This window comes from Elephas maximus, chromosome 17 (assembly GCF_024166365.1).
Source record: "Elephas maximus indicus isolate mEleMax1 chromosome 17, mEleMax1 primary haplotype, whole genome shotgun sequence".
NCBI lineage: Eukaryota > Metazoa > Chordata > Mammalia > Proboscidea > Elephantidae > Elephas > Elephas maximus.
The window spans coordinates 45,411,988-45,428,412 of NC_064835.1; the positions used below are offsets into that span (position 1 = coordinate 45,411,988).

Genomic DNA, 16,425 nt, shown 5'->3' on the forward strand with positions numbered 1-16,425 from the left:
AAGGGAGTATGAAAAGTGACAGTCTGTGTTTGGTGACTACATACAAGTGTTTCAATGAGCTTTAAGGTAAAGGAGAAGAGTGAAAGAGGACATAACTGGAGGGAGGTATGAAATTGAAAGATTTTTTTAAAAATACTGTTTCATGCTGATAGGAATGATGCTAAAGTGAGGGGAACATGGACAGCTTACAAAAGAGAGGTGAGGAATGCCAAGAAATACCCTTGGAAGGGACAGGGGTTTAAGAGCAGAGGGTCGGGCCTCAGGTAGGAAGGCTGTCTGCTCATCTATAGTAATAGGAAGGAAGGAAGGAAGGAAGGAAGGAAGGAAGGAAGGAAGGAAGGAAGGAAGGAAGGAAGGAAGGAAGGAAGGAAGGAAGGAAGGAAGGAAGGAAGGAAGGAAGGAAGGAAGGAAGGAAGGAAGGAAGGAAGGAAGGAAGGAAGGAAGGAAGGAAGGAAGGAAGGAAGGAAGGAAGGAAGGAAGGAAGGAAGGAAGGACACACATGGGGGTGTAGACGCATGTGGATCAGAAGAAGCATGAGAGGAGCTAGTGGAAGCTCATCCAAGACACAGGAAATGAGGTCATTTGCTGAAAGGTAGGATGAGAAGTACGTATTAAAACTTGAAGAGAAAAGAAGAGAGAAAGGGTGGAGACTGAACCAACCAGGTAAATGAAGTACCAGTGTGAGGCAGGATTAAGGGCTGTCCTGAGGTAGTGTGCATAAATTTGTGGTGAGAGAATCAGAATAATCATGTGTTTTTCTCCAGCCACATTAGGGCCATGGAGGCAGGTATGCGGATGGTGGAGTTTCCAGGGTTTAGGTTTTGCGAGATGAATGTGATGAAATAAGAGAGGGGCCGTGGCGTTCTTGGTTTGGCTGAGGGCATTATTATAAAGGAGAAGCTTGGAATTTTAAATATCAAATCGACTTAACAGCAGGTAACAACAAGAAGTAGGGAAAAGGGAATGTGAGGGGTGCAGACACAGCCAAAATAGATTTTTTAAAAACCTCTTTTCAGAAAAAGGTCAAATTCTGACTCATAAAATACAAGAAACATTTTGTTTTTCCCCCCGATGGAAGGAACTTATTTTCTCTTCCTCACTTTCATATTTGGATTTGTTGTTGTTGTGAAAATGTGTTTGGGAAGACATAACCTGCATTGCTTTTACACAAGACTAAGCAGGGGTCTAGTACTTTCTCAACCCTGAGATGTGTTCTCTGACATAAACTTGATCAGGGACCCAAGGACAGGAATGCCCAGGGGATAGGGGCTGTAGCCTTTGGCCTAGAGAGGAGGTGCTGTTCCGGGGCAGCAGGAAAGGCATTTGGGAGTCAGGGTTGACGCAGGTTAGAGAGGGTCAGATGGGACTGCAAATGGCCACCTAGTGACGCCCAGGGTGAGGGCTGGAAACAGATTTGAAGGAAGCGAGCAGGAAGGGCAGGAGGCCTGCTCTCTTTTGGAGCCAGAGAAGGCCCAGCTGCCGATTTTCTGACTACTTCATGCCAACTTTTTTGCGTGATCAAAAGAAATAAACCACAGCAGTCTCTGTGACAGTGTCTAGTAAGTGAGACCTTCTCCCACCTCTGCCCTGGTAAGAGGTTTATATCTGGGGTCACATTATTTTGGGAGGATATCTTGATTTTGGAACACAGTAGTTTGTTGTACTACCTTTGATCTGAGGGTGAGGATGGTGAGAGTGCAGTTGGCCTCAGACCACCACCACTGAAGCGGGCGGGCACCCCATCAACGCGGGTGGAAGTGAAGTCGATGAGGGCCTTAGGAGTCTGTCTAGGTTAAGTGGCCTCTCAGGTCAGTGTAGAGAAGACTCTGACTGGCCCTTCAGCTGATGGAAGCCCTTCCAGGGAGAGCTGTGAAGCCTGTGTCACCGCCATCTGCTGGCAGGAACCTGCAATGACAGTCACCCGGGATGATGCAGGGATTCTGTGCAATCAGGGATAGAAGAAACAATGAAGCCAAAATGAACTCTGTCTACGATAGGTGGACAGGCCTGTGTTGCTGTAGCATTTATTTCATGTCTCATTTTAAAATTGTAGCTCTGAATGGAAGGATTACTCTGGAGAGAAAACTCCCTCTCTAGGTTTGCAAGTATCCTCTTCCCTAGAACAGAGCAGAGCAGGAGCCTGAGGTTCTGGATGGTGTCACCATCCTGCAGCTTCTGTCTCCTGTGATGTTGTTCAGGTTCCATTCTCCAGAAAAGGCTCCATTAATGAGGCTCAGGTCAGTAGGGCTGGGCCCAGGGTGGGGTGGTGGTGAGGGGACATTTAAAGCAAGCGCCAGGGACTTTGATGGTGAAAGTCTTGGGACACAGGGTTGTGGTAAAAAAATATTGAAGGTGCTCTTTTCTGACTTACTCTTTGAATATGGCAGTGATGGGCACCTTTGATCTTGGATTATCTTCCCCAAATGAAGATTTAGCTAGCAATGTGGAGCTAATGTTTTGTGCTAGACTACTACTGAAAGGTTAACAGTTCAAATCCACCCGGGACGGCTTGGAAGAGAGACCTAGCGATGCATTTCTGTAAGATGAAAACCCATTTGCTGTTGACTTGATTCTGACTCATGGTGACCCCACGTGCGTCAATGGTGTGATTTTCAATGATTCATTTCGCAGAGCAGATCGCCAGGCTTTTGTTTATTTTATTTTACTTGATTTTGAGGCTATTGTTTTTGGACTAGGAGCTGAGTGCATTAACTGTTAAATATGATTTTTCATGAGTTAATTATTTTTCGATTGTTTCATGCGTGATGGTACATCTTCTCCTTGTTATTCCGTTTAGCCTACAAGTGGAAGTCTGTCTGCTGCTGTGTTTTAAAATTTTGGTGACTCTATTTCTAATTTGTAGAAATTCAACTCGTTCTTCTTCAGATCTGAAGTGTCCCCATTTTTGTTTTCTGTACCTTGCATACAATGCTAGGTTTGTCATTTGTTTCTTTGAATAAACTCATATAATGGCCAAATGTGAAATATGAACAGAGCTCCTTCTGTTCCCTGTTATTTCTGTTGCATCACATTCGTATTCATATCATGTTGTTGTTCTGCATCATCACATTGGGGCCAACTGATAGTGACCCTCTGTGTACAACAAACCGAAACACCCCCTGGTCCTGAGCCGTCCTCACAGCCTTTGCTATGTTTGAGCCCAATGTTGCAGCCACTGTGTCAACCCATTTCCTTGAGGCTCTTTCCCTTTTTCTCTGACACTCTCCTTTATGACGCATGATCTCCTGCAAGGACTGGTCCCTCCTGATAATACATCCAAAGTAAGAGAGATGAAGTCGCACCTTCAAGGCTGAAGAGGCCCAGGCCCACAGAGGCCATCCATACCTGGAATGAAACTCTTTGAAGATTTGGCATTCAATCACAACTTTACAAGGAAATCCTGCTTGTTTTTCCCTCTCCATTTCCACAAATGATTCTAGAGCCCTCTTATCATGTCCTACCCAATGTGGGCATGAAAGATTCCACTTTCTCTTTGGTTCACATTTCCTCTGAGATCTAAGCCCTCCTGGACACTAGCTCAATATGGGCTCCCTGAGGACTTTCAATACGAGTAAATTCGGGGCCTGTCTTCCATTTCTCTGGCCCCTCCATAGCCCCGGAATCGATTATCAAGTGCTTGCAGTGTCTTTTAGGTATCCTTCAGGATACAAGTATCTTCAGAGCTATTTTCTAGCTATAAATTTTTTATCAAACATTGAGGAAAAAATTTTCCATATTCTTCCCTTTCCTTCAATTTTTTTCCAGCTTTTTTTATTGTTTTATGAAACTGTTGTTTTAAGGAAACTAATCCAACATTTATGTAGGCTGAACTGATTTAAAATTGTTTTTAAGTTAAAATTGAAGCTCCTCATTAAATTTTAGGTGTTACAAGCAGTTCAGTTGTGATGGGCTACTAACCTAAAGGTTGGCAGTTTGAGCACACCCAGTGGTACCCTGGAAGAAAAGCCTGTCAGTCTGCTTCTATAAAGAATATAGGCAAGAAAACCCTATGGAGCAGCTCTACTGTGTAACACATGTGGTTGTCATGAGCTGGAATCCACTGGTCTACGAGTTTTCTTTTTTTTTGCTTTGAGAGATTTTAGAGCTTCTGTGACCCTGCTTTGTCTTTTCTAATCATAAAATTATACTTTATGTGATATATTTGGCTCTTGAAGTACATTGGCTAGTTTCACAACCTGTCGCCCATGTAATTTGCTTTCCACTCACTGACTGCTTTGCATAGGCCCCTCCAACACCAGCCTGGCTGCTCAGATACTATAAACAGGGCCTTTGCTATGGGAGCTGATCTGCATCAGGCAGGCAGGGGCAGCAAGATGGTGCCACACACTCTGGTCCTCATGTCCCTGTTGCTCTGGGCCTCTGGTGAGGAATTAAAAGTGTTTCAATCTCTCTAGAGTAGTATGCTTCTAGAGTTGAAAAATGGTTTTAACATAGAGTGGGAAATGACAGTTATTTGCAAAATGGAACCAATTATTTGCTGATATTTAATATCACTAGATGTTTTGGTATAAATGGTATATTTTAATGTATGTGTGAAAAAGAGTGTGTACATATGTATGCATGGTAATTGCCTACTCTGATTGCAGGTGCCAGTGGGGACACTGTGCTGACCCAGTCTCCAGCCTCTCTGGCTAAGTCTCAAGGAGAAACGGTCACCATCAACTGCAAGGCCAGTCAGAGTGTGAGCAGCTACTTAAACTGGTACCAGCAGAAGCCAGGACAGGCTCCTAAGCTGCTCATCTATAGGGCATCTAGCCGGGCATCTGGGGTCCCTGACCGGTTCAGTGGCAGTGGGTCTGGAACAGACTTCACTCTCACCATCAACAACTTCCAGGCTGATGATGCTGCAGCTTATTATTGTCAGCAATTTAATAAGGCACCTCCCACAGTGATTCAGCCTCGAACACAAACCGCCTCTGGAGGGCTACAGGCCAAACGGTCTTCACTGCACCAGCTGCTTCCTTTCTGCTCAGCCCTGAAGATGCAGGCTTCCTCTCTCTGACACAAAGGCCACATCTCCTGACTAATTCCTTGGAGTATGTGCAGATTCCAGGAGAAACTTAAGGGATGTGGCTTTTTCTGGATCTGCTTTTGTGGGAAATTATAGAAAAAAGAATGCTCTAAAAATCTCTTGTAGGCTTTGTCAGGAGTTTTCTTATCACAGGAACCCGCTTATTTTACAAGATAGATCACATGACTGATTTGGGGAAGGGTCCAGTGAGTTTTATACCCTTAAAGATTAGTTTTTGTGCCTTCTTTACTCTAGAACAGTCTCACTTTAATTCCTTATTTTCCTGGACCCTTTCCTTTCTCTGCAATTACCCCTCATAGCTCTGGACCTGACCCAGTATTAAACCTAGGCACTTCATGTTTAAAACTTCCCTCCTAGATGGCAATCTTCATCTCTTTCTTTTCCTTCCATGGATTCTTTTTTCAAGCCAAGCCTTCCTGGGCAATGTCAATGAAGGTGTTTTCTTGCTCTAAGCTCCCATTTTACTGCGCTTTTCTCCTCCCTCCATTTCTCTCAGTGGCACCCTTTCTTTCAAATGCCAGTCTCTAACTCATTAACCTTATCACTCTAGAAACAGGGGCCAGCTTTTCCATGTTCTTTTTTCATTATTGCCTCTTTAACTTAATCCGTTGGTCACCCAAGATTAATTTTGTGACTGAAGGAAATCATGGTTCTTTCTTGTTGTTAGTTGCCGTCTTCTCAGCCCCTGAGTCATGACAACCCAATGAACAATAAGATCTGAGTGTTGTCATCCATAGGATTTTCACTGGCTGACTTGGCCTGGGAGGTCTATGAAAAGCCATCATTGAATATGGAGCAAAGTACACAGACAGTCGGTTTTGAAACTAAGCAATGTACATCAAGAGCCAATGACTAGAAAACACAAAGTAGTCAACTTAGAAGCTCTAATATCAACTAAGAAGCTCTAAAATTACAAACATTAGCTTCTCTTAAGAAGAGTTTCTATTTGAAATAAGGAAAAAAAAAATGAAATGGGTTCAAAGTCCATAAATGATGGGCTAGTTTCCTGAGATCTACAATCCTGGTGAAATAATACAAAATGCTAGAAATGTATAAATGAAAGAACAGATGACAATGGAGAACTTTTGGCTCACTTTTTGATAAAAATTTATGGCCAGAAAATGTCTGAGCTCTAAAGCCACTTTTTATCCTAATGGACAGTTTAAGGTCACTGCATACACTAAAGATTTAATTCTAGGGTATGTAAGATCCAGAGAAGTGAAAGACAGGCCCAGAAATTACCCATGTGGGGAGTCCTCAGGAACCCTATGTTGTGCTAGAGCCAAGAGGGGAGGACTACAATCTCAAAGTAAGTGTGAAGCAAAGAAAGCAAACCTATCCTTCCCACAGCTCCTAGGAAATGCTCAAAGGGCTCTAGGGCCATTGTGGAAATGGACAGGAAAAAATAAGCAAGATTTCCTTGGGAAGTTGTGTCTAAAAGTCAACCTTCCAAGGAGTTTCACTCCAGGTGTGCATGGCCTAGGTGATTCTGGAACTCTGCAACCTGGAAATTTGTTTAAGAAAGCCCTGTAGATAGGTCCAACAAGTGGAAGCTGCTCTGAAAGAGGGCAAACCCATCATAAATCCTCAGGACACCTCACAAATAATTTTTCTAAGACTGATACTGCCAAGAAGTCAGAGATCCTTAACATCCAAGAACATGAGATAACTGGGATATGAATATGAAGGTGATGCAACGGAAAGAACAGGGAACAAAAGGCATTCTCTTCACACTTTAGATTTGTGAGCTGTGCGAGTTTATTTAGACAAATAAATGATAAACTTTATGTAGCATGCAAGGCACAAAAACTAAAAGCAGGGCACTACAGATCTGAAAAAAAAATTTCCAGCAATTAGATACAGAATTCATGTCTGTCAGGTTGTCATACTGTGGGGGCTTGCATATTGCTGTGATGCTGGTAGCTATGCTGCTGATACACAAATACGAGGAGGGTCACTGCAGTGGACAGATTTCAGCTGAGCTTCCAGACCAAGACAAACTAGGAAGAAGGACCTGGTGGTCTGCTTCTGAAAGAATCAGCCAGTGAAAGCCTTATTAATAGCAGGAGAACAATGTCTGTTACAGTGCCTGAAGATGAGCCCCTCCGGCTGGAAGGCACTCAAAAGACGACTGGGGAAGAGCTGCCTCCTTAGAGTTGACCTTAATAACACGCATGGAGTCAAGCTTTCGGGACATTGGTGTGGCGATGTGGCATGACTCAAAATGAGAAGAAACAGCTGAAAACATCCAATAATAATTGAAATGTGGAACGTATGAAGTACGAGTCTTAGAAAATGAGAAATTGTCAAAAATGAAATAGAATGCATAAAGATCAATATCCTAGGTATTAGTCAGCTGAAATGGACTGGTATTGTCATTTTGAGTCAGAAAATCGTATGGTCTTCTATGCCGGGAATGACAGCTTGAAGGGAATGGCGTTGCACTTTTCATCAAGAAGAACATTTCAAAATCCATCCTGATGTACAAGGCTGACAGTGACAGAATAATATCTACAGCCCCACAAGTAAGGCCAGTTAATACAAGTATTATTCAAATTTACCCACCAACCACTAAGGCCAAAGACGAAGAAATAGAAGATTTTTATCAAGTTCTGGGGTCTGAAATTGATTGAATATGCAATCAGGATGGTGATTGGAATGAGGAAGTTGGAAATAAAGAAGGATCAGTATATGGAAAATATGGCCTCGGTGGTTGAAAGAATTGTGGAGAACGCATAATTTGGGGAGTATGAAAAGATACGGCCTTGGTTTGGTTACTACCTAGAAGTCTTTCAATAAGTGAAACAGGACATAACTGGAGGGGGATGTGAAACCGGCAGAGTTTTTAAAAATGATGTTTCATGCTGACAGAAATGATGCTAAAGTGAGAGGAACATGGATAACTCAGAAAAGAGAGGTGTGGAATGCCAAGATGCCCTTGCAGGGACGGGGGTATAGGAGCAGAGGGCCTGGCCTCCGGTAGGAGGGCTGTTTGCTCATCTACAGTAATAGGAAGGAAGGAAGGAAGGAAGGCAGCACATGGGGTGTAGACGCCTGTGGATCAGAAGATGCATGAGAGGAGCTAGTGAAAGCTCTTCCAAGACACAGGAAATGAGGTCATTTGCTGAAATGTGGGATGAGAAGTAGGTGTTAAATCCTGAAGAGAAAAGAAAAGAGAAAGGGTGGAGACTGAACCAACCAGGTAAAGGAAGGAACATAGTGAGGCAAGATTAAGGGCTGTCCTGAGGTAGTGTGCATAAATTTACAATGAGAGAATCAAAATAATTATGTGTTTTTCTCCAGCCACATTGTGAACATGGATGCAGGTGTGTGGAGGGTGGAGTTTTTTCCAGGGTTTAGGTTTTGCAAAATGAATGTGATGAAATAAGGGAGGGGCTGTCGCGTTCTTGGTTTGGGTGAGGGCGTTATTATAAAGGAGAAGCTTGGAATTTACAGTGGGTATCAATTAAATTGAAAAAAATGTTTTTTTTTTTTTTTATGAGTTGAATATCAACTTAGTGGCAGCTAACAACAAGAAGTAGGGAAATGGGAATATGAGGGGTACAGAGAAAGCCAAAACAGATTTGTTAAAAACTTCTTCTAAGAAAAAGGTAAAATTCTGTCTTATAAAATACAAAAAAAAAAAAAAAAGGAGACACTCCATTTTTTTTTTTAAGTTTTCTTATAATTGAAGGACCTTATTTTCTGTTACTCAGTTTTATACTAGGAATTTTTTTTTTCAACGTATTTAGGATAATATAACTTGCATTGCTTTTATACAAAAGGCAAGCAGGGATCTAGTTAGTATTTTCTCGTTCCTGAGATGTTTTCTCTGACATAAACTTGAGTGGGGAAACAGGGACCCGAAAGCCCAGGGGATAGTGGCTCTAGTCTTTGGCCTAGAGAGGAGGTGCTATTCCTGGGTAGCAGTAAAGGCCTTTGGGAGTCAGGGTTGACACAGGTTAGAGAAGGTCAGATGGGACTGCAAATGGCCACCTAGCGACGCCCAGGGTGAAGGCTGAGAGCAGATTTAAAGGAAGCGAGCAAGAAGGGCTGGAGGCCTGCTCTCTTTTGGAGCCAGAGAAGGCCTAGTTGCCGATTTTCTGACTACTTCATGCCAACTTTTTTGCGTGATCAAAACAAATAAACAACAGCAAGCTCTGTGAGAGTGCCTAGTAAGTGAGACCTTCTCCCACCTCTGCCCTGGTAAGAGGTTTATATCTGGGGTCACATTATTTTGAGAGGATATCTTGATTCTTGAACACAGCAGATTGTTCTACTATCTTTAATCTGATGGTGAGGATGATGATGAGTGAAGTTGGCCTCAGACCACCACTGCTGAAGCGGGCGGGCACCCCATCAACACGGGTGGAAGTGAAGTCAATCATGGCCTTAGGAGTCTCCCCAGGTTAAGTGGCCTCTCAGGTCAGTGTAGAGAAGACTCTGACTGGCCCTTCAGCTGATGGAAGCTCTTCCAGAGGAACTTGAGAAGCCTGTGTCACCGCCATCTGCTGGCAGGAACCTGCAATGACAGGCACACGGATTGATGCAGAGATTCTGTGCAATCAGGGATACAAGAAACAATGAAGCCAAAATAGTCTAACTGTGATAGGTGGACAGTTCTCTGTTGCTGTAGCATTTATTTCAGGTCAATCCATTTCTTCGAGGCTCTTTCTCTTTTTTGCTGAACCTCTGCTTTATGACATGATCTTCTGCAGGGACTGGTCCCTCCTGGTAATATATCCAAAGTAAGAGAGATGAAGTCTCACCTTCAAGGCTGAAGACTTCCAGGCCCACCGAGGCCATCCATAACTGGAAGGAAACTCTTTGAAGAGTTGTCATTCAGTCACAACTTTACAAGGAAATCCTGCTTATTTTTTTATCTCTCCATTTCCACAAATTATTCTAGAGCCCTCTTATCAGGTCCTACCCACTGTGGGCACGATAGGTCCCACTTTCTCTTTGGTTCATACTTCCTTTGTGATCTAGCCCTCCTGGACCCTAGCTCGATATAGGCCCCCTGAGGGCTTGTAATACGAGTAATTCGAGTAGTTGGGGGCCTGTCTTCCATTTCTCTGGCCCTTCCATAGCCCTGGAATCCAATCACAAGTGGTTGCAGTGTCTTTTAGGTATCCTTCAGGATACAAGTCTCATCGGAGCTTAGACATTTTCTAGGTATAAATTTTATCAAACATTGAGGCAAAAATTTCTCATATTTTTCCCTTTTCTTGTTTTTTTTTCCAGCATTTTTTATTGTTTCTGAAAACTGTTGATTTGAGGAAACCAGTCAACATTTATATAACCTAAAATGATGTAGGTTTTTTTTTAAGTTAAAATTGAAGCTATTCATTAGGTTATAGGTGTTTCAAGCAGTTGTGAAGGGCTGCTTACCTGAAGGTTGGCAGTTTGAACACACTGAGTGGTACCCTGGAAGAAAAGCCTATCAGTCTGCTTCTATACAGAACACAGACAAGAAAACCCTATGGAGCAGCTCTACTTAGTAACACATGTGGTTGTCATGAGTTGGAATCCGTTGGACGATAAGTTTTTTTTTTTAAGATATTAGAGCTGCTATGACCCTGTTTTATCTTTTCTACTCATAAAATTATACTATATGTGATATATTTGGCCCTTGAAGTACACTGGCTAGTTTCACAATCTATCGCCCATGTAATTTGCTTTCCAGTTACTGACTGCTTTGCATAGGCCCCTCCAACACCAGGCTGGCTGCTCAGATACTATAAACAGGGCCTTTGCTATGGGAGCTGATCTGCATCAGGCAGGAGGGGCAGCACGATGGTGCCATACACTCTGGTCCTCATGTCCCTGTTGCTCTGGGCCTCTGGTGAGAAATGAAAAGTGTTTCAATCTCTCTAGAGTAGTATCTTTCTGGAGTTGAAAAATGATTTTAACACTGAGTGGGAAATGACAGTTATTTGCAAAATGGAACCAATTATTTGCTGATATTTAATATGACTAGATGTTTTGGTATAAATGGTAAATTTTAATGTATGTGTGAAAAAGAGTGTGTACATATGTGTGCATGGTAATTGTCTACTCTGATTGCAGGTGACAGTGGGGACACTGTGCTGACCCAGTCTCCAGCCTCTGTGGCTAAGTCTCAAGGAGAAACGGTCACCATCAACTGCAAGGCCAGCCAGAGTGTGAGCAGCTACTTAAACTGGTACGAACAGAAGCCAGGACAGGCTCCTAAGCTGCTCATCTACGATGCATCGAAATGGGGATCTGGGATCCCTCACCGGTTCAGTGGCAGTGGGTCTGGGACAGACTTCACTCACCATCAGCAACTTCCAGGCTGAAGACGTCTCAGTTTATTATTGTCAGCAAGGTTATAATAATCCACCTCCCACAGTGCTTCAGCCTCGAACACAAACCCTCCTGAGGGCTACAGGCCAGTGAGTCTTCACTGCACCAGCTGCTTCCTTTCTGATCAGCCCTGAATATGCACGCTTCCTCTGTCTGCCCCAAAGGCCACATCTCCTGAAGAATTCCTTACAGGATTTCTAGGTTCCAAGGGAAAATTAAGGGATGTGGCTTCTTCTGGATCCCCTTTTGTGGTAAAATATAGAAAAAAGAATGCTGTGAAAATCCCTCGTGGGCTTTTTCCGGACCTTTCATATCACAGAAACCTCCTTGTTTCGCATGGATAGATCACATGACTGATTCGGGAAAGGGTCCAGTGAGTTTTCTACCCTGAAAGATCAGTTCTCTCTTCCTTGTGCCTTCTCGACTCTAGAAAGTTCTCATTTTAATTCATTTTTTTATGGGGCTTTTTCCTTTTTCTACCATCATCCCTCAAAAGTCTGCACCTAACCCAATATTAAACCTGGATCCTTCATATTTTTAACCTCCCTCACAGAAGATAGTATTTCTGCCTTACTTTTTCCTTCAGTGAATCCTGTTTTCCAGCCAAGCCATCTTGGTCAATGTCAATGAAGGTGTTTTCCTGCTCTAAGCTTCTATTTTACTGACCTTTTCTCCTCTCTCCATGTCTTTCAGTGGGACTCATCCTTTCAAAGGCCGGCCTGTAACTCATTAACCCTATCACCCTAGAAACATGTGACAGCTTTCCCATGTTCTATTTTCATTAGTTTTCAACTCCTCTTTAAATTAATCCCTTGGGCGCCCAAGATTAATTTAGTGACTGAAGGAAATCAAGGCTCTTTCTTCTTGTTAGATGACATCTTGTCAGCCCCTGACTCATGATGACCCCATGCACAATAAGATCCGACTGTTTTCATCGGCTGGTTTTTCTGAAGTAGAACACCAGGCCTTCCTCTCTAGTGTCCAGTATTCTGAAAGTGATGCTGAAACCTGTTCAGCATCACAACAACATGCACAGGGGAAGTGAGGTGAATGAGGCCTGTAGGTCCCTCCTCAGGTTTATGCAGATGCCAGCCTGAGTAGTGTTTCCAGTCAGTGTAGAGGAGACTCCGACTGGCCCTGCAGCTAATGGAGACTTTCTCTCCTGGGAGACAACAGACATTCTGGCACCTAGTGAGCAGGATCTGCCTGCTGGGACCTAAAATGACAGGCACCCGAGGATGATCCAGAGATACTGTGCTATCAGGAATAGAAGGGAAATCAAACCAAAATGGTCTCTAACTGGGAAATGCAGACAGGCCTGTGTGGCTTGTAACATTTATTTCACATCTCTTTTCAAATCATAGACCTACCTGAATAGGAGGATCACTCTGGAGAGAAAACTCCATGTCTAGGTTTTGTCTCCCCTGGAACATAGTAGAGCAGGAGCCTAGCATCTGGGTGGTGCCCGTCCCGCAGCTTCTCTTTGTGTGATGTTGCTCAGATTCCATCCCCCAAGAAACTCTATTTCATAGCTTTGTTTTTTCTTTTTTTTTCAATTTGCTTGTGTTAACCCTGGTTGCACAGTGGCTAAGAGCTATGGTTGCTAACGAAAAGGTTAGTAGTCCAAATCTACTGGCCGCTCCTTGGGATCTTTATGGGGCAGTTTTGCTCTGTCCTATATGTCACTGTGTGTTGGAATCGACTCGATGGGAAAGAGTGTTGTTTTCTTGTTGTGGCTGTTGAGAACATGCCCAAGACAACACACACTGATTCAACAGTTTCTGTACTTCGTAGCTCGTTATGAGGTTCAGATCAGCAGGTGTGAGCTCAGGTTGGGGTGTGCCAAGAAAACATTTATACAGAGAACCGTGGAGTGTAATGGTGAAATTCTTAGATCAATGGATTCTGGTTCAAAAACTTCCACACTGCATTCTTCTTACTTTTTGAATTAAAAAAAAAAAAAAAAAATTTTTTTTCTTTTGAATACGGCAGTACTATTTGAATATGGTAAAAATGGTTTTTTTGGATTCTCTGATGACAATAGTTATATTTTAGTTTTCTTGCCATAATTGCCGCAGGTGACTGAGTGGTGCAAATGGTTCGTGCTCAGCTACTAAACTAAAGCTTGGCAGTTGGGACCCACCTAGTGGAGCCGCAGAAGAAAGGCTTAGTGGTCTGCTTGCATGAAGATTACACCACAGAAAAGTCTATGGAGCTCGGGTCTGCTCTGTAACTCATGCGGTTGCTAAGAATTGGAATCCAGTCAATGGTAATGGGTTTGATTTTGGTCGATTACAGTTTCTGGGAATGGAAATACATTCTTGAAGAGCACTTATTGAAACTGCTCATGAGGAAATGGTACTAATGCTCAATTCACAGCGACAACAATATTTGCAAACAGAATGGTAGCAGAGGCTTCCAATATCCAGTGTTCCATCACTTTTGTCCAGTGCTGGTAGAGCCAGTCCATCTGTGGTGGTGGTGGGATCATATACAAACAACTTCTTTCTCTGATTTATCATGAACTGTGCTTTTGCCAGCTCATTTCATGTACATTTTCTACACCATGATCTGTACAATTTCACTCAAATCTGCATGTCACCCAGTAATCATTTCATTTTCTGCTTAGTTTAGACTTGGTTGGTTTCTCTTCTTTGCTATCAAAATCCCTGACTGATAAGAATATATTTCAATATTTGACAGTACCAGATTTTCATCAATATTTTTTCACCTTTAATATTACTATTCATACTAACCATTTTACATTTCTGATTTTTGGTGTCGCAGAAAAAAAAATCTCATCAGTATATTACTCATTTTTGTTGTTGTTGTTAGGTGCTATCCAGTCAGTTCCAACTCTTAGCAACCATATGAACAACACAATGAAACACTGCCCAGTCCTAGGCCATCCTCATAATTCTTATTGTGCTTGAGCCCATTGTTGTAGCCACTGAGTCAATCCATCACATTGAGAGTTTTCCTCTGTTTTGTTGACCCTCTACTTTACCAAGCATTATGTCCTTCTGCAGGGACTGATCCCTCCTGAGAACATATCCAAGGTATGTGAGTCGAAGTTTTGCCACCCTCCCTCCTAAAGATCACTCTGGCTGTACTTCTTCCAAGACAAATTTGTTCCTTCTGGAAGTCCATGGTATCTTCAATATTCTTCACCAACACAATAATTCAAAGGCATCAATTCTTCTTTGGTCTTCCTTATTCATTGCCCAACTTTCACATGTACAGGAGGCGATTGAAAACATCATGGCTTGGTTCACATGCATCTCAGTCTTTAAAGTCAAGCCTTTGCTTTTTAACACTTTAGAGAGGTCTTTTGCAGCCAATGTGCCCAGTGCAATGCATCCTTTGATTTCTTGTATGTTGCTTCCATGGTCATTGATTATGGATCCAAGGACAATGAAATCCACGACAATATCAGTGTTTTGTCCTTTTATTATGATGTTAATTATTGGCCCAGTTGTGAGGATTTTTGCTTTCTTTACGTTGAGGTGTAATCCATACTGAAGGCTGTGGTCTTTGATCTTCATCAGTAAATGCTTCAAGTCCTCTTCATTTTTAGCAAACAAGTTTGTGTCATCCGCATCATGCAGGTTGCTAAAGAGTCTTCCTCCAATCCTGATTCCTCATTCTTCTTCATATAATCCATCTTCTCAAATTATATGCTCAGCATAGAGACTGAATAAGTATGGTGAAAGGATACAACTGTGACACACACATTTTATGACTTTAAACCATGCAGCACCTCCTTATTCTCTTTGAATGACTTCCTGTTGACCTATGTACAGGTCCTCATGCACACATTTAGGTGTTCTGGAATTCCTATTCTTTGCAATGTTATCCAGAATATGTTACAAACCACACAGTGGAATGCCTTTGCATAGTCAATAAAACACAGGTAAAGAACTTTCTGGTATTATCTGCTTTTAGCCAGGATCCATCTGACATTAGCAATGATATCCCTTGTTCCATGTTGTTGTCTGAATCTGGCTTGCACTTCTAGCAGTTCCCTGCCAATATACTGCTGTACCCACATTTGAATGAACATTGTTCGATGGTTTCCACATTCAGTTGGATTACCTTTCATGGGAATAGGCATAAATATGGACACAGTCTTAAAATTCTTACCTTTAGAAAGAAAAACATTTCTGTCATTCTGTATCCTTCTGGTAGTTTATGGAGTAAATGTCATTCTACATCTTTCACTTTGCTGTTTATTTTTAAAACCCAACTTATAAAATTCATCGAAATCATTTTTCTCAAAACAAAGTAATTGGGGAAATTCATCGGTTGCGGAATTAGCATCTTGTGCCTCCTATACATTTACAAAAGGCTTTCTGGAAGCTCAAAAACCAGCATCTTCACAATTTCTTCTCAGCCACACTCCCGCTGAGGACATATAATATAGAATGATATTTCAATTAGCTTAATTCAAGGGGAACCGCAAGTGGTAAAATAAGAAGCAGGGTGTTGGGAAAATGGGAAAATACTAAAGGCTAAATATCACCAAATATTATCCTGATGAAATATACAAAAAGCCTACTTAACCTCCACATGTATTCAACTTGTGTTGCTACTGTCTCTGTCAAATGTATGCCTGTCAAGCTGAACAAATTTAACTGACAAATGTACACAGGCAGGAGGTTCAGGATGAGCTCTCAGTCAGCTCTCCTGACATCTTGTCTAGTTGCTCAGAGGCACTTGGACCTCCTCCATCCTCCCTGCTGGCTCTGCCATGTCAAGACTGGTGCAGCTGACCAGCCACGAACAGGCAGTAGCTAACGTGTAGCAGAGGCACTCATGGTCTAGAGTCCTCAGCTTCAACCTATTCCCCTGAGGTCTCCGATGCCTTCCTCTTAGCAGACTCAGAGAATCTGCTGGGACTACTCCCCACATAGGCCACACATTTGGGCAGCTGGGCCACCCCAAGCAGAGAGGTGTGCGTGCACGGCTGGACCACTGAGGGAGGAAGTCGTATACTTTGCTGGCAGTAATAAGCTGGAACATCCTCAGCCTCCACCCTGCTGATT

At 42.6% G+C, this 16,425-nt stretch overlaps 1 pseudogene and 1 gene segment (V, D, J or C); both read left to right on the forward strand.

The window, feature by feature from the left end:
• Positions 1–4,300: 4,300 nt before the first annotated feature.
• Positions 4,301–8,036, forward strand: LOC126060244 (immunoglobulin kappa variable 4-1-like). The segment is given in 3 exon segments: positions 4,301–4,383; positions 4,608–4,959; positions 7,925–8,036. Coding segments are annotated over 3 exon segments (513 nt in total).
• Positions 8,037–10,843: 2,807 nt separating this feature from the next.
• Positions 10,844–11,650, forward strand: LOC126060454 (immunoglobulin kappa variable 3-11-like; annotated as a pseudogene).
• The last annotated feature ends 4,775 nt before the right edge of the window (positions 11,651–16,425 follow it).